The 25,753-nt window shown below is 41.7% G+C and overlaps 1 protein-coding gene across 1 annotated transcript; it reads left to right on the forward strand.

The window, feature by feature from the left end:
- Positions 1–222: 222 nt before the first annotated feature.
- LOC128690246 (uncharacterized) lies at positions 223–22,640 on the forward strand. The gene is made up of 4 exons (XM_053778834.2): positions 223–519; positions 7,913–8,109; positions 16,150–16,329; positions 21,726–22,640. Exons 1-4 carry the CDS (start codon positions 471–473, stop codon positions 22,029–22,031), a joined length of 732 nt encoding a protein of 243 aa, XP_053634809.1. The 5' UTR covers positions 223–470; the 3' UTR covers positions 22,032–22,640.
- Positions 22,641–25,753: the final 3,113 nt, after the last annotated feature.

Consider the following 25,753-nt stretch of genomic DNA (forward strand, 5'->3'; position numbering starts at 1 on the left):
GGCAGCAAGCACACTGCATAGGATAAGAGGCAGCAAACATACTGCATAATGTGAGAGGCAGCAAGCACATTGCATAGGGTGAGAGGCAGCAAACATACCGCATAGCGTGAGAGGCAGCAAGCACATTGCAATGCATGAGTGGCAGTAAGCACACCGCATAGCGTAAGAGGCAGCAAGCACACCGCAAAGCGTGAGAGGCAGCAAGCACATTGTACCGTCACTTGTAGCTGTGTGGGTCAGGCAGCGCGTCGCGATCAATAACTCCCCCACACGAGCTACACACTCCGGGGTCTCGACTACTACCCGTTACTCCTCCAGCTTTCATTTGTCATTCACAGTGAATGCTGGACAGAAACTGCGCCAGGAAAACCTGTAATATGCGGAAATCAGTGTGATAAGTGAAGGCATTCATGTTGCTGCCGTGATGGGTGTAGCAACTCATGGAAGTGGATAATGTTTAGTAGACAGTGATGGTGCGGGACACGCCAGGGATGGCGGAGCATACGCCAGAAGAGGAGGGTAAGTCACTCCTTCCTCCATGGGGTACAACCTAGGCAAGGGCACAGCCTACAGGGGTAGGCACACTTTCCTTCCATGGGCACAGGCTAGGTAGGGACATAATCTATAGAGATATTGATAAGTTATTCTTGTTTTCAATGGGCACAGCCTATACAGGTATACTTAAATCATTTGTGTTTCCATTAGTATGGCCTGGGCTGGGGGCACAGCCTACAAGGGTATACGCACTTCACTGTTGTTTTTCCATATGTACAACGCGCAGAGTCTACAGGGAAATGCGTAAGTTACTCCTATGGGAACAGCAAATACAGGGGCACAGCCTGCAAAGGTGTCCATTAATATTGCACAGCTACCTTCCATGGTCACAGCTTAGGCAAGGGCAAAACCAACACAGTTATCTGCGGGAATGAGAAAGCGTGACTCAAGGTAACGTAATGGTTGTTAGATGACACCATTGTTATGTCATGCGTTTTTTCTTATCATGCTGATCATAGCACATCATGGCCACACTGGTTATGCAGCATTCGAAAAAAAAAAAATTGAGTGTAATGGTACCAACACCACTGTATGGTTGTGAATCGTGGGTTGTGAATGGCAGCGAAGAGGAACCTGGAGACAGCAGTCACTGTACTTTCCACCTCCAGAACCCAAGCCGAATCCCTTCACAAAATGTTACCTTACTCACACTCCAATAGCTCGTCAAGTCCCAAAAACCATTTGCTTCCCCTCACTCCTGTCATACACGTTCACACACATACCTACTGGATGTCCAAGCCCCTCGCACACAAAACCTCCTTTACCCCTTTCCAAGGGCGACCCCCCACCATACCTTCCATCCACTACAGATTTATACACCCTCCAAGTCAACCTATGTTGTTCCATCCTTTCTAAATATCCGAACCACCTCAACAACCTCTCTTCAGCCCTCTGGATAATGCGTTTAGTAATTCCGGACCCCCTAATCTCCAAGTTACGAATTCTCTGCATAATAATCACACCACACATTCCCCTTAGACACATCTCTACTGTCTCCAGCTTCTTCCTCGCGGCAACATTCACTAGGCCTTTCGTGTTGTAATCAACACATCATCAGGAGCTTGCAGGGTTGCAGAAAAGAGGATGAGGTCCAAGCAAATACGATCACAGGAAGCGCCTTTGTTGGGGTGAGCTCACTCCGGCATCCGCCATATGTATATGTGTGTGTGTGTGTGTGTGTGTGTGTGTGTGTGTGTGTGTGTGTGTGTGTGTGTGTGTGTGTGTGTGTGTGTGTGTGTGTGTGTGTGTGCGTGCGTGCGTGCGTGCGTGCGTGCGTGCGTGTGTGCGTGTGTGCGTGTGTGTGTGTGTGTGTGTGTGTGTGTGTGTGTGTGTGTGTGTGTGTGTGTGTGTGTGTGTGTGTGTGTGTGTGTGTGTGTGTGTGTGTGTGTGCGCGCGCGCGCGTGTGTGCGTGTGCGCGTGTGTGTGTATGTGCGTGCGTGTGCGCGCGCGCGCGTGTGCGCTGCACCTTTGCTAACTTGTCAACTGTATCGCTCTTTGTCAAGTCAGTAGAAGAGTCCATAACTTGAATTGTTACTGTTTTACTCTCATATCTGGAAAGATACGTGATGACAGCTAGTGTGTGTTATATTGTGGGTGCGATATGTGAGAAGACTCAGCCAGGAGGCCAGAGATAATACCACTAATGATAAGGTATATTGTGTCTAGTTCCTGAAGCTAGTATGTAGCCTTCAGTAATGCCGTGAGTAACGCGGTGCTTTGTGTGGTTAAGCCCAGTCATGGACTGAGTTATTCTATGTAGTGCACACTTATTTTTATATTCACACAAGAGCTCTAATCCCTTGTGAGCTACTCAACTCTTGCATATTAAAGAGGTATTTACCTTAATGATTTGGAGGATTAATACGATGTGTAGATATATCTTTCTCTATACGTAGAGAATGTAGATACTACACGCTTCCTCTCTATTTAGCGCACGTAAATACATCTTCCTCTGAAAAATTAGACACGTGCAACATCTGGGTATCTTTATTGTAGACATTTCGCTATCCAGTGGTTTATCAATACAAATTCAAGGACATAATTGGAAGACAGAAGAACTATATTCAAATTATGTCCTTGAATTTGTATTGATAAAGTCACTGGATGGCAAAACGTTTACAATAATGATACCCAGATGTTGCACATGTGTCTAATTTTTCATCTTGTGGGTACTGTATACCGTTCATGTACATCTTCCTCTCTACCTAGGGCATGTAGATACATATTAATAATAATATCTTCATCTCTACAAGTACATGTACAAGGTATACAGGCTTAGGTGACATCACTGATGTACTAATTTATACAAAGTCGCTTGTTATGCAAAGCCTTTCGGACAAATTAGGTCAATTTTGTCCCAGGTACCCATTTTACTAATGGGTGAACATGGGCAGCAGGTGTTTTATGGAAACACGTCCTATTGTTAACGAGGAGCTGATCAAAATATCGACTTGGATGACAGCCAATAAACTTACGCTTAACACTGACAAAACCTACTACATTATGTTTGGTAGCAGAGCAGGAGATGCGCAAATTAACATTAAGATCGACAGCACTCTAATTGCCAGGCATAATGAGGGCAAATTCCTAGGCCTATACCTCGACAACAACCTGAATTTCAGCACCCATATCCAACACATAACCAAAAAAGTATCCAAAACGGTTGGGATCCTCTCCAAGATACGATACTACGTGCCGCAAACTGCCCTTCTCACACTATATATCACACTATATATCCATACCTCACCTATGCTGTCTGTGCTTGGGGTTCAACTGCAGCAACACACCTAAAGCCAATAATAACCCAACAAAAAGCCGCAGTAAGAATAATCACTAAATCCCATCCCTGGCAACACCCCCCCCCCCACTCTTCATAGATCTAAACTTACTCCCTGTTCAGTACATCCACACTTACTACTGTGCAATCTACATCTACAGGACCTTAAATTCCAATATTAATATTGACCTAAAACGCTTTCTTGATAGTTGTGACGGAACCCACAGGCATAACACCAGACACAAACATCTCTATGACATTCCCCGTGTCCGACTAAACCTTTACAAAAATTCAATGTATGTCAAAGGCCCTAAAATCTGGAACACCCTACCTGAAAACTCTAGAACTGCAGACACATTCATCACCTTCAAAACTACCATCAGAAAACATCTTATCTCCCTGATACACCCCGTCAACTAACTACACGAATACCACCTGGTGGTTCACACTTACACTCACTCACCCATTTGACCATAAACAGAAATATCAATCTCAGTCTTAAAATAATGAATCTTAACTAGTCATAAGTGATACTCCAATACTGAAACTATGTATAGTGCCAAAACAAAAGCATTCACATTGCTGAACTCACAAACTAGTATTTAGTCACTTAGCCATAATACCAACTTACCTCATAATTTTGTAATATTTTAAACTTAAGATTTAATCTAAGTCTGCCCGAAATACCTAGCCATGCTAGGTGTTCTAGTGGTACACTCTGTAATTATTATACTACTACATGTAAACCACACAATAACCAAATTCTGTAAACTCAGCATTGTAATCCTTATAGAGAATAAACTTTGAATTGAATATATCCGGCCGTACTGGAAATCGACCCCCGGACTTCAATGTGTAAGCTGAGTGCCCTAGCAATGGAGCTACGGGACACCATCTACCTAGCGCATGTAGATTCGTCTTCCTCTCTACCTAACGCATTGTGCAAGAATGGTATGTATTACCGACAAGATGAAATTAAGACACACGTGCAACATCTGGGTATGTTTATCGTAGACGTTTCGCCATCCAGTGGATTTATCAATACAAATTCTAGGACATAACTTGAAGACAGTAGGACTATATACAGATGAGGTAATCAGTCCCTCAACCTAGGAGTAGGTGCGAAGAGCACCGTAGTCTTGGAGATTCTGAAAGAATCTCCAAGACTAGTACAGAGTCTTGGAGATTCTTTCAGAATCTCCAAGACTACGGTGCTCTTCGCACCTACTCCTAGGTTGAGGGACTGATTACCTCATCTTCTGTATATAGTCCTACTGTCTTCAAGTTATGTCCTAGAATTTGTATTGATAGACCCACTGGATGGCGAAACGTCTACAATAAAGATACCCAGATGTTGCACATGTGTCTTAATTTCACCTAACGCATTACTGAGTTACCGTAGTTTACTACAACAGTAGTATCAGGTGTTATATTTATCTATAGGTAACTGTCGGTAACGAAATAACATCAAATGGACAACTTAGGTCTGGCAGCGCGGGACACAGTGTTGCTGTTTAAAGCGTTGGTAACAGCACGTGTGTCATCATGGATGAAGATCTGTATCGTCGCCTCGAGTACTGGATTTTCCTCTCCTGACACCTTGACGCTCCCTGGTTATAAATGCGTCACATCACGTCATGTTACTGCCAGTCACTGTGTTATTGTTCAACTCGTCCTTCAAACATCCCATGTTACGGTGCGGCATTTTCTGCAAGATTTAAACCCGCGCTAAACACGGCGTATAAAGAATAAAAAGATAAAATACCCTGACTGGAACAATACACAAATAACCAGTACATAGGAGACTGAAACGTATGACGACGTTTCGGTCCGACTTGGACCATTAACTAGTGATACTCCGTGAGGTGTGTATCTCAGCTTATACACATTGGCAGGTCTGTATGTGTATTTGTGTATGTTCACCCAGAGGTGTATGTCTCAGTGTAGGTACACAAGGTGTATCTACACTGAGACATAAACATCTGTATACATACACTGAGACGTAAACATCTGTATACATATACTAAGACGTAAACATCTGTATACATACACTGAGATGTAAACATCTGTATACATACACTGAGACGTAAACATCTGTATACATACACTGAGACATAAACATCTGTATACATACACTGAGACGTAAACATCTGTATACATACACTGAGACGTAAACATCTGTATACATACACTGAGACGTAAACATCTGTATACATACACTGAGACGTAAACATCTGTATACATACACTGAGACGTACACCTCTGTGTCTGTGTATATACACTGAGGTGTACACCCCTGTATCTGTGTATATACACAGACGTACACCTCTGTGTCTGTGTATATACACTGAGACGTACACCTCTATCTGTGTATATACACTGAAACGTAAACCTCAGTATCTGTGTATCTACACCTATGTATCTGTGTATATAAACATTTGTATCTGTGTATATAAGCCTTTGTATCTGTGTATATAAACCTTTGTATCTGTGTATATAAACATTTGTATCTGTGTATATAAGCCTTTGTATCTGTGTATATAAACCTTTGTATCTGTGCAATATAAACATTTGTATCTGTGTCTACCAACAATCAATATTTGCACCAATAACTCATTACAGTTGTGACCGGGTGTGGAAGTGTGAATTGCTCATTACTCTATAATTTGTTCATGATTGTAGCCAAAGTATAAACGTAAGTAACCATTCTACAGAATTCATTACCTTTGTAACTTGTGAGCTCATTACCTTTGTACCTAGTTCAGCTATCAAAACTTTGGGGGCCCAGTCCCTGGACCCATTACGTACCTCTGTAATCTGTAAATACCTTTGTAACTTGTCATGATTGTGACCAGACTTACCTGGAGTTCATTACCTTTGTAAATTGTGAGTTCATTACCTTTGTAAATTGTGAGTTCATTACCTTTGTAAATTGTGAGTTCATTACCTCTGTAACTTGCTCAGCTATCAAAACTTTGGAGTCCAGTCCCTGGACCAATTATGTACCTCTGTAATCTTTTGACTACCGCCCACAGGATGGGTATGGGGTGCATAATAAACATATTAAACTAACTGTCTACCTGGAGGGCATTCCGGGGATCAACGTCCCCGCGGCCTGGTCTATGGCCAGGGCTCCTGGTGGATCAGTGCCAGATCGGCTGATCTGGCACTGACTTTAGGCATCTGTCCAGCTCCCTCTTGAAGAAAACCAGGGGTCTATTGGTAATTCCCCTTATGGCTGGTGGGAGGCTGTTGAACAGTCTTGGGAACCGGACACTTACTGTGTTTTCTCTTAGTGTACCAGTTGCGCCCCTACTTTTCATTGTGGGTATGTTACACAAAAGGCCTATGAACTAGGCCCCAAAAGGGTTAACAGGTGTACATATGGATTTATATCTACATATCTATAGTTCAATTATCTGTTACAAGCAAATACAAGAAATTTGCTTAGTATATCTGGTATCTTTTTTTTCATTAATAAGATATCTTGACATGTCACATAGGTTATTATACTGTCTGTCTCTGTATTCCTCAATAAGTGGACAATTAAGCACATAGTGTTCAAGACAGTGACCATTTGCCTGATCACATAATTTGCATTTAGTTTGATCATCATCTGTGTGTCTCCCAAACTGCCAGAAGTACTTGTAACCAAGCCTAAGCCTGGCCACTACAACATCAGTCAGTGTTCACATTGCAAGTTGCTCCATAAACATACTTATCTACGTTCATGTTATCATAGTGGGTTATAGATCTACTCAGGCTTCTAACTGCATTCCTATAACAATCATTTTCATTATTTACTTCTCTCCTAATATTATTCCTAATGCTAGACACAAATATACCAAAGTTATATTCTACGTTCTCCTTCTGGGTACTCTTCTTGGCTAACATATCAACTTTATCATGAAGGAGTAATCCAATATGTGATGGGATCCATAGCAATTGTACATTAATTCCTTTGTCCCTAATTTTTGAGTATCTATACCTGGCTTCTCCAATGAGCATGTTGTTGGAGTCATTATATGAGCCAAGAGCCTTCAATGATGACATAGAATCAGTAATGATGATAGAGCATACCTATTATATCTATGTGACTCTGATGGGTTAGTATTATACCCCTTTAAGAATATCTTATCATTTCACATACACTTTTTAAATTACACCAAAGTGGTTGGGCCACTTACCTTTTATATCCTACCTCTCCCCCCCTCCCACCCTTTCCCAATCTTTCCATCCTTACCCATCCTTCTTCCTTACCCATCTTACCAAAGCTCTGGTCATTCAATTCAATTCAATTCAAGTCATGCTCAGTGTCATAAGTTAGCTTTAGCGCCTTAGGATTGCAAACAATTCAGTTTGCAGTGTATATGCCCAGCTGGGACAAAACGGACCTAATTTGCCCGAAATGGTCAGCATAACAAGCGACTTTATAGTAGTATGTCACTGATGTCAGATAGGCCTGCATACCTTGTACATTTACTTGTAGAAATAAAGATATTATTATATTATTATTATATAATTCCTACGAGTTAACCGCTTCCCCACAAATACAATAATAATAATTATTATTGTTTTCAGGAGGGGCAGTAAGTGCAGCAGGGGAGGAAGCTATCAGATTAATCTTGGCTTCACTACGAGAGTCTATGAGAGGAGAGGAGAGTGTTGGTGGCCTGGTCACTCCTTCCATGGATCCTCTACCCGTCGAGAGACACATTATCACTCATCAACACCCTGCACTCAATATTATTGTCAAACTCTACAATATGGGACTTACGGTAAGTCATCTCTCTCTCTCTCTCTCTCTCTCTCTGTTTGTAAGTATATATATATATATATATATATATATATATATATATATATATATATATATATATATATATATATATATATATATATATATATATATATATATATATATATATATATATATATATATATATATATATATGTCGTGCCGAATATGTAAAACTGGTCAATTAGCAAGAACTCATTTAAAATTCAGTCCTTTCTGAAATTTTCTCTTATAGGTTTAAAGATATATTTTTTTCATTAATGTTAATGTAAAAAATTTAAATTTTGCACCAAAAAAATCTTAGAAAACTTACCTAACCTTATTATAACAAGAGCAATTTATTTTATCCTAACCCAACTAAATATATTTTAAATACCTTTACAATAATTTAGTACTAAGCAAACACAATCAAATATATTATTTTCGTTAAGTTCAGAATGATTTTGGCGAAATTATTGCATACACAAATTTTCACTTGTCCTATATGGCAAGATGAACGTTGCTATTTAAGCCAAGATCGCAAGGCTGCAGAAAACAATATGAAGTTCAACGATGAGAAATTTCAATTACTCAGGTATGGTAAACATGAGGAAATTAAATCTTCATCAGAGTACAAAACAAATTCTGGCCACAAAATAGAGCGAAACACCAACGTCAAAGACCTGGGAGTGATCATGTCGGAGGATCTCACCTTCAAGGACCATAACATTGTATCAATCGCATCTGCTAGAAAAATGACAGGATGGATAATGAGAACCTTCAAAACTAGGGAGGCCAAGCCCATGATGACACTCTTCAGGTCACTTGTTCTATCTAGGCTGGAATATTGCTGCACACTAACAGCACCTTTCAAGGCAGGTGAAATTGCTGACCTAGAAAATGTACAGAGAACTTTCACGGCGCGCATAACGGAGATAAAACACCTCAATTATTGGGAGCGCTTGAGGTTCCTAAACCTGTATTCCCTGGAACGCAGGAGGGAGAGATACATGATTATATACACCTGGAAAATCCTAGAGGGACTAGTACCGAACTTGCACACGAAAATCACTCACTACGAAAGCAAAAGACTTGGCAGACGATGCACCATCCCCCCAATGAAAAGCAGGGGTGTCACTAGCACGTTAAGAGACCATACAGTAAGTGTCAGGGGCCCGAGACTGTTCAACTGCCTCCCAGCACACATAAGGGGGATTACCAACAGACCCCTGGCAGTCTTCAAGCTGGCACTGGACAAGCACCTAAAGTCAGTTCCGGATCAGCCGGGCTGTGGCTCGTACGTTGGTTTGCGTGCAGCCAGCAGCAACAGCCTGGTTGATCAGGCTCTGATCCACCAGGAGGCCTGGTCACAGACCGGGCCGCGGGGGCGTTGACCCCAGGAACTCTCTCCAAGTAAACTCCAGGTTAGTCATTGTGGTAGTCTACAAGCCTCCGGATGCAACATCCCAGCAATTCCAGGAACAGCTGTTAAAAATTGACCACTGTCTGGAAAATCTTCCAGCTCCTGCACCCAACATCTTGCTCCTGGGGGATTTCAACTTAAGGCACCTAAAATGGAGGAATATAGCAAATAATATTGTTGCAGTAATAACACCAGGAGGCAGCTCTCATGAAAACTCACACTCACACGAGCTTTTAAATCTCTGCACAAAATTCAATTTAAACCAGCAAATAATAGAGCCTACTAGACTGGAGAATACACTAGACCTCATTCATCTTCACTAACAATGATGATCTGATAAGAAATGTCACCATATCAAAAAAAATATACTCAATCACAACATAATTGAGGTTCAGACATGTATGCGTGGAGCCCCAGACCGAGATAATGAGATTAGTCACGAGGGAGCATTCACCAAATTCAACTTCAATAACAAAAACATAAAGTGGGACCAAGTAAACCAAGTCCTAACCGATATAAGCTGGGAAGATATACTAAGCAACACAGACCCCAACTTATGCCTAGAACAGATTAACTTGGTGGCACTCGATGTATGCACAAGGCTTATTCCTCTAAGAAAAAGGAGGAGTAGATGTAAAATAGAAAGAGACAGGCGCTCCCTTTACAGGCGACGGAAAAGAATAACAGAGCGGCTAAAAGAGGTCAATATATCTGAAATGCGTAGGGAGACACTGGTCAGAGAAATAGCAAGCATCGAACTTAAGCTAAAAGAATCTTATAGGAGTCAGGAATCGCGGGAAGAACTAAAAGCCATAAATGAAATCGAAAGAAACCCAAAGTATTTCTTCTCCTATGCCAAATCAAAGTCGAGAACAACGTCCAGTATTGGGCCCCTACTTAAACAAGATGGGTCCTACACAGATGACAGCAAGGAAATGAGTGAGCTACTCAAGTCCCAATATGACTCAGTTTTTAGCAAGCCGCTAACCAGACTGAGAGTCGAAGATCAAAATGAATTTTTTATGAGAGAGCCACAAAATTTGATTAACACAAGCCTATCCGATGTTATCCTGACGCCAAATGACTTCGAACAGGCGATAAATGACATGCCCATGCACTCTGCCCCAGGGCCAGACTCATGGAACTCCGTGTTCATCAAGAACTGCAAGAAGCCCCTATCACGAGCCTTTTCCATCCTATGGAGAGGGAGCATGGACACGGGGGTCGTCCCACAGTTACTAAAAACAACAGACATAGCCCCACTCCACAAAGGGGGCAGTAAAGCAACAGCAAAGAACTACAGACCAATAGCACTAACATCCCATATCATAAAAATCTTTGAAAGGGTCCTAAGAAGCAAGATCACCACCCATCTAGAAACCCATCAGTTACACAACCCAGGGCAACATGGGTTTAGAACAGGTCGCTCCTGTCTGTCTCAACTATTGGATCACTACGACAAGGTCCTAAATGCACTAGAAGACAAAAAGAATGCAGATGTAATATATACAGACTTTGCAAAAGCCTTCGACAAGTGTGACCATGGCGTAATAGCGCACAAAATGCGTGCTAAAGGAATAACAGGAAAAGTCGGTCGATGGATCTATAATTTCCTCACTAACAGAACACAGAGAGTAGTCGTCAACAGAGTAAAGTCCGAGGCAGCTACGGTGAAAAGCTCTGTTCCACAAGGCACAGTACTCGCTCCCATCTTGTTCCTCATCCTCATATCCGACATAGACAAGGATGTCAGCCACAGCACCGTGTCTTCCTTTGCAGATGACACCCGAATCTGCATGACAGTGTCTTCCATTGCAGACACTGCAAGGCTCCAGGCGGACATCAACCAAATCTTTCAGTGGGCTGCAGAAAACAATATGAAGTTCAACGATGAGAAATTTCAATTACTCAGATACGGTAAACACGAGGAAATTAAATCTTCATCAGAGTACAAAACAAATTCTGGCCACAAAATAGAGCGAAACACCAACGTCAAAGACCTGGGAGTGATCATGTCGGAGGATCTCACCTTCAAGGACCATAACATTGTATCAATCGCATCTGCTAGAAAAATGACAGGATGGATAATGAGAACCTTCAAAACTAGGGATGCCAAGCCCATGATGACACTCTTCAGATCACTTGTTCTATCTAGGCTGGAATATTGCTGCACACTAACAGCACCTTTCAAGGCAGGTGAAACTGCTGACCTAGAAAATGTACAGAGAACCTTCACGGCGCGCATAACGGAGATAAAACACCTCAATTACTGGGAGCGCTTGAGGTTCCTAAACCCGTATTCCCTGGAACGCAGGCGGGAGAGATACATGATTATATACACCTGGAAAATCCTAGAGGGACTAGTACCGAACTTGCACACGAAAATCACTCACAACGAAAGCAAAAGACTTGGCAGACGATGCAACATCCCCCCAATGAAAAGCAGGGGTGTCACTAGCACGTTAAGAGACCATACAATAAGTGTCAGGCCCCCGAGACTGTTCAACTGCCTCCCAGCATACATAAGGGGGATTACCAACAGACCCCTGGCAGTCTTCAAACTGGCACTGGACAAGCACCTAAAGTCGGTTCCTGACCAGCCGGGCTGTGGCTCGTACGTTGGTTTGCGTGCAGCCAGCAGCAACAGCCTGGTAGATCAGGCTCTGATCCACCAGGAGGCCTGGTCACAGACCGGGCCGCGGGGGCGTTGACCCCCGGAACTCTCTCCAGGTAAACTCCAAGTATTCGGCACGACATATATATATATATATATATATATATATATATATATATATATATATATATATATATATATATATATATATATATATATATATATATATATATATATATATATATATATATATATATATATATATATATATATATATATATATATATATATATATATATATATATATATATATATATATATATATATGTCGTGCAGAATATGTAAAACTGGTCAATTAGCAAGAACTCATTTAAAATTAAGTCCTTTCTAAAATTTTATCTTATACGTTTAAAGACATATTTTTTTCATTAATGTTGATGTAAAAAATTATAATTTTGCACCAAAAGGAACTTAGAAAACTTACCTAACCTTATTATAACAAGAACAATTTATTTTAGCCTAACCCAACTAAATATATTTTGGATTTGTTTACAATAATTTAATACTAAACAAACACAGTGAAATATATTTTTTCGTTAGGTTCAGAATAATTTTGGCGAAATTATTGCATACACAAATTTTCACTTGTCCTATATGGCAAGATGAGCGTTGCTATTTAAGCCAAGATCGCAAGTTTTGCCTATTCGGCACGACATATATATATATATATATATATATATATATATATATATATATATATATATATATATATATATATATATATATATATATATATATATATATATATGTCGTATATATATATTATATGTCGTGCCGAATATGTAAAACTGGTCAATTAGCAAGAACTCATTTAAAATTAAGTCCTTTCTAAAATTTTCTCTTATACGTTTAAAGATATATTTTTTTCATTAATATTGATGTAAAAAATTATAATTTTGCACCAAAAGAATCTTAGAAAACTTACCTAACCTTATTATAACAAGCATAATTTATTTTAGAGGAATGGTTCAGAGAACCGACACGTTGTTAAATTAGACACATGTGCAACTCTTGGGTATCTTTATTGAGGAAACGTTTCGCCACACAGTGGCTTCATCAGTCCACATGAAGGATAAACTTGAAGAACAGGAGGAGAATGAGGTAATCAGTCCCTCAACCTTGAGTCGATGTGGTCAGTCCATCAATCTTGAATAGAATACGGCATAGTTAGGTTAGGTTAGGTAAGGTTCGTCAGGAAACAGGACAAATGTTTCCTGACGCGGGTCTTAGTCAGATGATGACCCGCCTTTGGAGCTTTTGGTCATCTGACCGAGGCCTTCCGCTGGCTTACCGGTCTACCCCTTTAAAAATTATGGTCATTTATAACCATTGTATATACGGCATAGGAGCGGAGAAGCAGCTTATAAACCGTATGGTAGGAGAGGTGCAGCAGTCGTAGGTGGTGTCACATTTGTTCTTTGTGGAAGTAGGTCGTGCCCAAGGGTTAGGCAAGCGAAGAATTCCTAAGTATTAAGATCCCAAGAAATTGCAGTGTATGACAGGATTGTAGATGAATGGTTCAAGAACCGACACGTTGTTAAATTAGACACATGTGCAAGAGTTGCACATGTGTCTAATTTAACATAATTTATTTTAGCCTAATCCAACTAAATATATTTTAAATACGTTTACAATAATTTAATACTAAACAAACACAATGAAATATATTTTTTTCGTTAGGTTCAGAATGATTTTGGCGAAATTATTGCATACACAAATTTTCACTTGTCCTATATGGCAAGATGAACGTTGCTATTTAAGCCAAGATCGCAAGTTCTGCCTATTCGGCACGACATATATATCATTAACAGAACTGCGGCTTGGCCGGGACTCGATCCTGCGTTCCCATGCCCGACTCTGTGTAAACTGAACAAAGTACGCATCACTCTCCAGTGGACCAACATCCTCAAACACCAGGAGCCCAGCAGTACTGAGCATGTTATCCTGATGCAAGGACATACATACATATATACTTACTTAATATAGGTTTAATTAATGGGTTGCGTGAGGCGTATTGGCAAGTCTCTTGATATCTACTACACTTTTTTGACCTAACTGTAAGTAGTTCAGGATTTATATTAAAAGCAGCCAGGTATAGGTGTGTTTAGAAACTGTAGACAGAGTAATGAGGTACCTTTTGTGGATTCCCTCTTACATTATTGGCTTTCAGATGCATGATGGAACTGATGAATTGGCGTATTTCTTCAAGGAGATATTATTATTGTAATAAAAAAGAAGCGCTAAGCCACAAGGGCTATACAGCCTTCAAGGAGATAGTAAATGACAACTTTAGATTATCAGCTAGTAGTCTGAAGATAATAATGCGAAAATAACTTCAACTGAACTGCATTAACTTAAGACAGTGAGAGACTGACACCAGTCAGTTCATCTATCATCACTCTATCGTGCAAAAAGAGACACTTTAGTATGTCCAACAAAATCAGAAGATACTTGAATGTCACCAATGCCCAGCCCAGGCTAGGCTAGGCTTTGCTAGGCTAGGCTAGGCTTGGCTAGGCTTGGCTAGGCTAGGCTTGGCTAGGCTAGGCTAGGCTAGGCTAGACTTGGCTTGGCTAGGCTAGGCTAGGCTAGACTTGGCTAGGCTAGGCTAGGCTAGGCTAGACTTGGCTTGGCTAAGCTAGGCTACAAGTATCTCTTGGACGTCTGCACCACAGCCCATGTAGACATAACCGAAAGTAAATTTTGTCAGAGGAACTGTTACACTCTGCATCATTATTTGCTGGAATGCTAAAAAAAATAATGAATTCAAAGTCATCTTATACATATTACCGGTATTCTTAAAAAAAATACCACGACTTTGCCTCTCGTAAATTACTCGTAATTACTTCATAACCTCACAAAACTATACTCTAAAATTTTGTGACTGAATTCATGAGTGTAGTAAACTCAGTATCATTCTTTGAATTTAATAAGTTTTGTAAATAGTTCATCGTCAGTGTAACTTGCGTAGCAAACAAATATTAAGGTCCAGTCCTTGGACTCACTGTGTCCCTCTGATGTTTTTGACTACCACCCTCAGGAGGAGTATGACGTGTATAATAAAGATATCAGTCTAAATAAAGAAATTGCAATTGCATATTACAGTCTGAGAATCAATATTTGCACCAATAACTCGTTACAGTTGTGACCGTGTGTAGAAGTGTCAATTGCTCATTACTCTATAATTTGTTCATGATTGTACCCATGTATAAACGTAAGTAACCATTCTTACAGGATTCATTACCTTTGTAACTTGTGAGTTCATTACCTTTGTACCTAGTTCAGCTATCAAAACTTTGGGGGCCCAGTCCCTGGACCCATTGCGTACCTCTGTAATCTGTAAATACCTTTGTAACTTGTCATGATTGTGACTAGACCTACCTGGAGTTCATTACCTTTGTAAATTGTGAGTTCATTACCTTTGTAAATTGTGAATTCATTACCTTTGTAAACTGTGAGTTCATTACCTCTGTAACTTGCTCAGCTTTCAAAACTTTGGAGTCCAGTCCCTGGACCAATTATGTACCTCTGTAATCTTTTGACTACCGCTCACAGGATGGGTATGGGGTGCATAATAAACATATTAAACTAAGAGTCTGAGAAATGGGAAACAATGAAGTTTGAGCCAAGAAGGGAGCAGTCTAACTTCAGTTGCTTGACTCAAAAGTCCTTCATGTAAAGCATTCCCCTTAGAAGGGTATTAATAAAATTAGCAAATCGTAGGCTAACAAGCCCAATAAAAAAGAATTTAAATCTTTCTTTAATGCATTTATCACACAGAATTCAATATTTCATTATCATAACATCTACCTCTGTAACTTGCTCAGCTATCAAAACTTTGGAGTCCAGTCCCTGGACCAATTATGTACTTCTGTAATCTTTTGACTACCACCCATAGGATGGGTATGGGGTGCATAATAAACATATTAAACTAACTCATCTTACAGGGCCTTTCCGATTTCATCATTGAAGATGTACGAGTGAACGTCCAGTTACTGACAGTGATAGTGAGTCTTGGATATGACACCCTGCTGCTGGATGGAGAGTATGACCTCCAGGGTAAACTGGTGAAAGTAATACCCATCTCTGCTCGAGGACCATTCACTGTCACTACCAATAATGCCAAGGTCAGTAACGGCACTCCAATGAGTCACATTCATGTTACTTGGTTATCCTCGGTTATGTATACAAAATGTAATAAATTTGGTAACAGCCTGGTTGATCAGACCCTGATCCACCATGAGGCCTGGTCACAGACCGGGCCGCGGGGGCGTTTACCCCCGAAACCCTCTCCAGGTAAACTCCAGGTAAACCTGGACACATAATAAGTGTGTGCCCTCAACACCATTCCAACAATTTAAATTTTGTAAAACTTGAATGAAAACATAAACTGAAGAACAAACTTCTTTTACTCAACGTTTCGCCCTGTGTTGAGCTTTATCCAGTCATTGTTAATCTGTACCAGTAAAAGCTCGTTCTGAAACTTGTCTTAGTATTTATACTTTGATGAAATACGTCTGGAGTTTACCTGGAGTGAATTCCGGGGGTCAACGCCCCCGCGGCCCGGTCTGTGACCAGGCCTCCTGGTGGATCAGAGCCAGATCAACCAGGCTGTTACTGCTGGCTGCACGCAAACCAACGTACGAGCCACAGCCCGGCTGGTCAGGAACCGACTTTAGGTGCTTGTCCAGTGCCAGCTTGAAGACTGCCAGGGGTCTGTTGGTAATCCCCCTTATGTATGCTGGGAGGCAGTTGAACAGTCTCGGGCCCCTGACACTTATTGTATGGTCTCTTAACGTGCTAGTGACACCCCTGCTTTTCATTGGGGGATGTTGCATCGTCTGCCAAGTCTTTTGCTTTCGTAGTGAGTGATTTTCGTGTGCAAGTTCGGTACTAGTCCCTCTAGGATTTTCCAGGTGTATATAATCATGTATCTCTCCCGCCTGCGTTCCAGGGAATACAGGTTTAGAACCTCAAGCGCTCCCAGTAATTGAGGTGTTTTATCTCCGTTATGCGCGCCGTGAAGGTTCTCTGTACATTTTCTAGGTCAGCAATTTCACCTGCCTTGAAAGGTGCTGTTAGTGTGCAGCAATATTCCAGCCTAGATAGAACAAGTGACCTGAAGAGTGTCATCATGGGCTTGGCCTCCCTAGTTTTGAAGGTTCTCATTATCCATCCTGTCATTTTTCTAGCAGATGCGATTGATACAATGTTATGGTCCTTGAAGGTGAGATCCTCCGACATGATCACTCCCAGGTCTTTGGCGTTGGTGTTTCGCTCTATTTTGTGGCCAGAATTTGTTTTGTACTCTGATGAAGATTTAATTTCCTCGTGTTTACCATATCTGAGTAATTGAAATTTATCATCGTTGAACTTCATATTGTTTTCTGCAGCCCACTGAAAGATTTGGTTGATGTCCGCCTGGAGCCTTGCAGTGTCTGCAATGGAAGACACTGTCATGCAGATTCGGGTGTCATCTGCAAAGGAAGACACGGTGCTGTGGCTGACATCCTTGTCTATGTCAGATATGAGGATAACGAACAAGATGGGAGCGAGTACTGTGCCTTGTGGAACAGAGCTTTTCAGTCAGTTTATCCACTTGCATCCCAAACTTAACTGTTGTCTTAATAAACTGTTGTCTTAACACCTGCATCCTTAACTGCTGTCTTAACACCTGCATCCCTAACTAAACTGCTGTCTTAATAAACTGTTGTCTTAACACCTGCATCCCTAACTAAACTGCTGTCTTATTAAACTTGTCTTAACACATGCATCCCTAACTAAACTGTTGTCTTAACACCTGCATATCTAACTTAACTGCTGTCTTAACACCTACATCCCTAGCTAAACTGCTGTCTTAACACCTGCATCCCTAACTAAACTGTTGTCTTAACACCTGCATCCCTAACTGAACTGTTGTCTTAACACCTGCATCCATAACTAAACTGTTGTCTTAACACCTGCCTCCCTAACTGAACTGTTGTCTTAACACCTGCATCCTAACTAAACTGCTGTCTTAACACTTGCATCCCTAGCTAAACTGCTGTCTTAACACCTGCATCCCTAAATGAACTGCTGTCTTAACACCTGCATCCATAACTAAACTGTTGTCTTAACACCCGCATCCATAACTAAACTGTTGTCTTAACACCTGCATCCCTAGCTAAACTGCTGTCTTAACACCTGCATCCCTAACTGAACTGCTGTCTTAACACCTGCATCCATAACTAAACTGTTGTCTTAACACCTGCATCCCTAACTGAACTGCTGTCTTAACACCTGCATCCCTAGCTAAACTGCTGTCTTAACACCTGCATCCATAACTAAATTGCTGTCTTAACACCTGCATCCCTAACTAAACTGTTGTCTTAACACCTGCGTCCATAACTAAATTGCTGTCTTAACACCTGCATCCCTAACTAAACGTTGTCTTAACGCCTGCATCCCTAACTAAACTGTTGTCTTAACACCTGCATCCATAACTAAACTGCTGTCTTAACACCTGCATCCAAAACTAAACTGCTGTCTTAACACCTGCATCCCTAACTAAACTGCTGTCTTAACACCTGCATCCATAACTAAACTGCTATCTTAACACCTGCATCCATAACTAAACTGCTGTCTTAACACCTGCATCCCTAACTAAACGTTGTCTTAACACCTGCATCCCTAACTAAACTGCTGTCTTAACACCTGCATCCCTAGCTAAACTGCTGTCTTAACATCTGCATCCATAACTAAATTGCTGTCTTAACACCTGCATCCCTAACTAAACTGTTGTCTTAACACCTGCGTCCATAACTAAATTGCTGTCTTAACACCTGCATCCCTAACTAAACGTTGTCTTAACACCTGCATCCCTAACTAAACTGCTGTCTTAAGACCTGCATCCCTAGCTAAACTGCTGTCTTAACACCTGCATCCATAACTAAACTGTTGTCTTAACACCTGCATCCCTAACTGAACTGCTGTCTTAACACCTGCATCCCTAGCTAAACTGCTATCTTAACACCTGCATCCATAACTAAATTGCTGTCTTAACACCTGCATCCCTAAGTAAACTGTTGTCTTAACACCTGCGTCCATAACTAAATTGCTGTCTTAACACCTGCATCCCTAACTAAACGTTGTCTTAACACCTGCATCCCTAACTAAACTGCTGTCTTAACACCTGCATCCCTAACTAAACTGTTGTCTTAACACCTGCATCCCTAACTAAACTGCTGTCTTAACACCTGCATCCCTAACTAAACTGTTGTCTTAACACCTGCATCCCTAACTAAACTGCTGTCTTAACACCTGCATCCATAACTAAACTGCTGTCGTAACACCTGCATCCATAACTAAACTGCTGTCTTAACACCTGCATCCATAACTAAACTGCTGTCGTAACACCTGCATCCCTAACTAAACTGCTGTCTTCACAACACTTACAATGGTGTCTGTAATGGCTAAGAGATAAACCCGTATAGCTCATATGGGTTTTACTAAAGGAAGGGAAGGGGTAACTCCAGTACCTTGGATCAAAATCTCTTCACCATTATAGAGGCACTTTCCCCTCCCCCTCTCGAAGGAGTTAAAATTGAGTCGTTATTTAACATGCATTGTCTGGTGTTTATATTCCCTCCTGATAAAAAAGTTATCGTAATCAGCCTACAGATAACAGCTGACAGGTGTTATCGTAGTTATGTGTAATAAAGGTAAGTAATCAGGTATAGATATAGGCGACTAATGAAATTATATATTTTATATGAAGCTTAATTTGTTTTATACTCAGTAAACGAAACTACTGCTGTTTATTCTGGTAACTCCTTATCCTCATCAGGTAACTTATAATTTTTTCAGGTAACTCCGTATCTTCTTTCCCGGGTTACAAGGTTCTGACCAGAGGTTTGGTAAGATGGGGGAGGAAGAAGGATGGGCAGGGATGGAATGTAGGAAAGGTTGGGGAGGGAGGAGGGGTAGGTGGGGTTATAAAAGGTTAGTGGCCTATCCACTTTGGTGTAATTTGAATACGCGTGTGTGCATATTGAGTAATTTATATAGAGGTTGGTTTTATGAGAGAGGTATACCTCCTGCCCATCAGTTGCACACTATTTTTTTTTTTTTTTTTTTTTTTTTTTTTTTTTTTTTTTTTTTTTTTTTTACGCAAGAGGTTGGTCAGAAGGCAGCAGCTGCAGGTGGTAGCTCCAGGTCATTTGATGGAGGTTGGTAGCTCACCTGGAGTTGGCTGGCAGCTCACCTGGAGTTGGCTGGCTAAGCAGTGACTGAGGTGGTGTCCTGGAGGATCGTTGTAGGTGTAACAAGGTTAGTTGTCGGTTTTTCAAACCATTCATCACACATAGTTGTGAGGAGTTGGTTGATAGAAGTGGGTCACCCGGAAATGGGGAGCGTTAGTCCATGTTACTGGACATAGAATGGTTCTGGTGGTATCCATTCTTCTTCTGCGGGGAGGTCGCTTAAGATTTTCGGTCGTGTGAAGTTATCCTTGTGAATGAAGCGCCGAACCCTTTGCTGGAGGGTCATTCTTTGGGATCTGTGAGGAGGGGTGTTAATGATATAGTCGGTCGTGTTCACTGGTTGAAGGGGGTTCTCTCTGTCGGGCACATAGAGTTCCTGCATGTCATATAGTTGTCTCTTCGTTAGTCTGTCTAGCCGGACATTGATTTCAGTGATTCTCTGTTCTATGTGTAGGCCCTCGGTCCTGATTCTGTCTGAGTCTGGTGCCAGTGATGAAGCGGAGGGCTCTGTTTTGGACTCTTTGGAGTTTTAGCATGTTGGTTTTGGTTGTGAGCGACATGGGTACACAAGGGTATTCCAGCAGAGGTCTGATCATCATCCTGTACTGGTGTAGTTTGATGTGGGGAGGAGCTGCTTTGACTCGATCAAGTTGGCCAAGGTGGGCTTCGCTAGGTTTACTTTTTTTGTTATGTGGGATGTAGAGTTGAGTAATCTGTCGATCTCGTATCCTAGGATCTTGTTTGGATTCCTGATAGCAATTCTGGTGCCTCTGATGGAAATACCCCCTTTGTCTTCTATGGTTGATGGCAAGCACCCGATGGTGCTGATGAGGACTTTGTCTGGATTGGTTGTGATTCTCCATTTCTTCTCCCACCTGGCTGTTCTATTTAGTTCCTCATTCATTTTCTCTATTGCTCTCTTATGATTATTTGCACCAGCTGTGGGGGAAGAGGAGACAACATGGATAACATCGTCTGCAAATTGGGTGATGATGGTGTCGTTATGTTCAGGTTGGGGGAGGTCGTTGACGTATATGTTGAAGAAAGAAGAGCCTTGGGGTACTCCTGCTGATGGTGTGAAGGGAGTTGATTCCGCTCCATGGAAGGTGGGGGATGATTTTTCTTCCTGTTAAGAAGTTGTAGATGAGTCTGAGAAAGGTCCAGTTGTGATCAGGGAGGTCTACGAGTTTGTAAATGAGACCATCGTGCCATAGGCTGTCAAAGGCCTTGTGTACGTCCCTGGTGGCGATGTCTTCCCCGGGTAACTTCTCATCCTCTTCCAGGTAACTCTTCGCGTTAAGTTGAAAGAGTGTCAGGGGCGTCTGGAGGTGCGTGATTTGACGAGTGAGCTCATTTTGGAGAGCGTAAGGTGCCGCCTCTCTCACATGACTGGAGGAGCTCTGGTCAGTAAAGTCCTAAACACTCTACTGAGTGACCTGCTAAGGCGGGAGAAGCAACGTCTGGCACAGGACCTCAGCTTGGCACTTAAGACTTTGCTGAACAACGAACTCAAGAACTTCAATCTGGGTGTGTCCCTGCAACTCCTGCGGACCAGTGATAAGTACATGCGACGAGGATCCTTGTATTAATTAGTTTAATATCGGGTGATGAAGATTATTATATCCACGAGGAAGAAATAAATCAGTGAGGGTTAAGGAGCGCTTAGGGAATGGGAGGTCATCAGATTTAATTCAAGAGAAGGGTAACTAATTCATTAGCTTATAGAGACCTTCACCAGTATTAAAGCACTCCTTTGAGAGGTTATATCTATTATTATTATTATTATTATTATGTTCATGGGGAAACTCTAATCCATTAGGGGTCATGCAGTACCTGAGAAATGGGAGGTAATCTGGCTTGATCCAAGGATGGATAGGATGTTTCCAGTCCTCGGGTCAGGAGCACAGCGCCAGCATCAACCCCGTCCCCCGTGAAGAGATAACTAGATAAAGGCAGATTTTTCTGTTTCTTTCACTTTATATGACTAATTTTTCTTTTCCGCAATTTAAAGAAAATACTACAGTAACTTAAGTCAGGTATAGACAAAATAGAAATGGATATTAAAAAGGTCAGCAATGTTTTGAGGTTCATAAATTTACCCGAAGCTCTATACAATATCTCTTATAAGTCAGTATTATAAGTCAGGTTTTTGTTATTTAGAAGTAATGTACATACATACATACACACACACACACACACACACATATACACATATATATATATATATATATATATATATATATATATATATATATATATATATATATATATATATATATATATATATATATATATATATATATATATAAATATATAAACAAACTAGATATTATGTGTGTGTGTGTATGTGTGTGTGTGTGTGTGTGTGTGTGTGTGTGTGTGTGTGTGTGTGTGTGTGTGTGTGTGTGTGTGTGTGTTTGTTTGTGTGTGTGTGTGTGTGTGTGTGTGTGTGTGTGTGTGTGTATGTGTGTGTGTGTATGTGTGTGTGTTTGTATGTGCGTGTGTGTATGTGTGTGTGTTTGTATGTGTGTACTCACCTATTTGTACTCACCTATTTGTGGTTGCAGGGGTCGAGTCATAGCTCCTGGCCCTGCCTCTTCACTGATTGCTACTAGGTCCTCTCTCTCCCTGCCCCATAAGCTTTATCATACCTCGCCTTAAAACTATGTATGGTTTCCGCCTCCATTACGCCACTTTCTAGGCTATTCCATGGCCTGACTATGACAAGAAATACTTCCTAACATCCCTTTGATTCATCTGAGTCTTCAACTTCCAATTGTGACCTCTTGTGTCTGTGTCCCATCTCTGGAACATCCCGTCTTTGTCCACCTTGTCTATTCCGTGCAGTATTTTATATGTTGTTATCATGTCTCCCCTGACCCTCCTGACCTCCAGTGTCGTCAGGTCGATTTCCCTCAACCTTTCTTCGTAGGACAATCCCCTTAGCTCTGGGACTAGTCTTGTTGCAAACCCTTGCACTTTCTCTAATTTCTTGACGTGCTTGACTAGGTGTGGATTCCAAACTGGTGCTGCATACTCCAGTATGGGCCTGACGTAAATGGTATACAGAGTCTTGAACGAATCCTTACTGAGGTATCGGAACACTATCCGTAGGTTTGCCAGGCGCGCGTATGCTGCAGCAGTTATCTGATTGATGTGCGCCTCAGGAGATATGCTCGGTGTTATACTCACCCCCAGATCTTTTTCCTTGAGTGAGGTTTGCAGTCTTTGGCCATCTAAACTATATTGTGTCTGCGGTCTTCTTTGCCCTTCCCCAATCTTTATGACTTTGCATTTGGCAGGGTTAAACTCAAGGAGCCAGTTGCTGGACCAGGCTTGTAGCCTCTCCAGGTCTCTTTGTAGTCCTGCCTGATCCTCATCCGATTTGATTCTTCTCATTAACTTCGCATCATCTGCAAACAAGGACACTTCCGTTATGTCATTCACATATACCAAGAACAGCACAGGTCCTAGGACTGACCCCTGTGGAACCCCGCTTGTCACAGGCGCCCACTCTGACACCTCGTCACGTACCATGACTCGTTGTTGCCTCCCTGTCAGGTATTCTCTGATCCATTGCAGTGCCTTTCCTGTTATGTGTGCCTGATCCTCTAGCTTTTGCAGCAACCTCTTGTGAGGAACTGTGTCGAAGGCCTTCTTGGAGTCCAAAAAAATGCAGTCGATCCACCCCTCTCTCTCTTGTCTTACTTCTGTCACCTTGTCATAAAACTCCAGTAGGTTTGTGACACAGGATTTTCCTTCCCTGAAACCGTGCTGGTTGTCAATTATACACTTGTTTCTTTCCAGGTGCTCCACCACTCTCCTCCTGATGATCTTCTCCATGACTTTGCATATTAAACACGTTAGTGATACAGGTCTGTAGTTTAGTGCCTCGTGTCTGTCTCCCTTTTCAAAAATTGGGACTACATTTGCCATCTTCCATACCTCAGGGAGTTGGCCAGTTTCAATTGATGTGTTGAAGATCTTTGTTAATGGCACACACAATATCTCTGCTCCCTCTTTAAGGACCCACGGAGAGATGTTGTCTGGTCCCACCGCCTTTGAGGTGTCAAGTTCGCATAGCAGCTTCTTCACCTCCTCCTTGGTTATACGTACCTCATCCAGCACTTGCTGGTGTACCCCCCTGTTCTGATTTCCTGGAGTCCTACTGGTTTCCACTGTAAATACTTCTTTAAATCTCGTGTTGAGCTCCTGACATACCTCTCGGTCGTTTCTTGTGAACTCCCCATCACCCTTCCTCAGTCTGATTACCTGGTCCTTGACTGTTGTTTTCCTCCTGAAGTGGCTGTACAACAGCTTCGGGTCAGACTTGACTTTCGATGCTATGTCATTTTCATATTGTCGCTGAGCCTCCCTTATCTATGCATATTCGTTTCTGGCTCTTTGGCTAATCTCTTTATTTTCCTGAGTTCTCTGTCTTCTGTACCTTTTCCATTCTCTAGTACACCTAGTTTTTGCCTCCCTACACCTTTGGGTGAACCAAGGACTCGTTCTGTTCTTCCCATTATTTCTGTATCCCTTGGGAACAAACCTCTCCTCTGCCTCCTTGCATTTTGTTGCCACATAGTCCATCATTTCTTGTACTGGTTTTCCTGTCAGTTCCCTCTCCCACTGAATGTCTTGCAGGAAGTTCCTCATCCCTGAGTAGTTTCCCCTTTTGTAGTTTGGTTTTTCCCCAGCCTGTTCCTGCTACTCTCTCCACTTGAAGCTCAACTATGTAGTCGAAGCACAGAACCACATGATCACTAGCTCCCAGGGGTCTTTCATACATGATATCCTCGATGTCCGAACTACTCAAGGTGAATACAAGGTCCAGTCTTGCTGGTTCATCCTCTTCTTTCTCTCTGGTAGTGTCTCTAACATGTTGATGCATGAGGTTTTCCAGTACCACATCCATCATCTTGGCTCTCCATGTTTTGGGACCCCCATGGGGCTCCAGGTTTTCCCAGTCAATCTCCTTGTGATTAAAATCACCCATAACTAGTAACTTTGCTCCCTCCATGTGTGCTCTCCTGGCCACCTCGGCTAGTGTGTCGACCATTGCTCTGTTGCTCTCATCGTATTCTTCTCTTGGCCTCCTGCAGTTCTGTGGTGGGTTGTACATTACTGCAATTATCACCTTATGTCCCTCAGACTGGATTGTTCCTACTAAGTAGTTCCTTTCGCTCGTGCCATCCATTCCTTCCATTTTCTCAAAACCCCACTGGTTTTTAATGAGCAGTGCAACTCCTCCTCCCCCTCTCCTCCCTCTGTCTTTCCTGAGGATTTAATATCCGGATGGAAAGATTGA

The sequence above is a fragment of the Cherax quadricarinatus genome, chromosome 32 (assembly GCF_038502225.1).
Source record: "Cherax quadricarinatus isolate ZL_2023a chromosome 32, ASM3850222v1, whole genome shotgun sequence".
In the NCBI taxonomy this organism is placed as follows: domain Eukaryota; kingdom Metazoa; phylum Arthropoda; class Malacostraca; order Decapoda; family Parastacidae; genus Cherax; species Cherax quadricarinatus.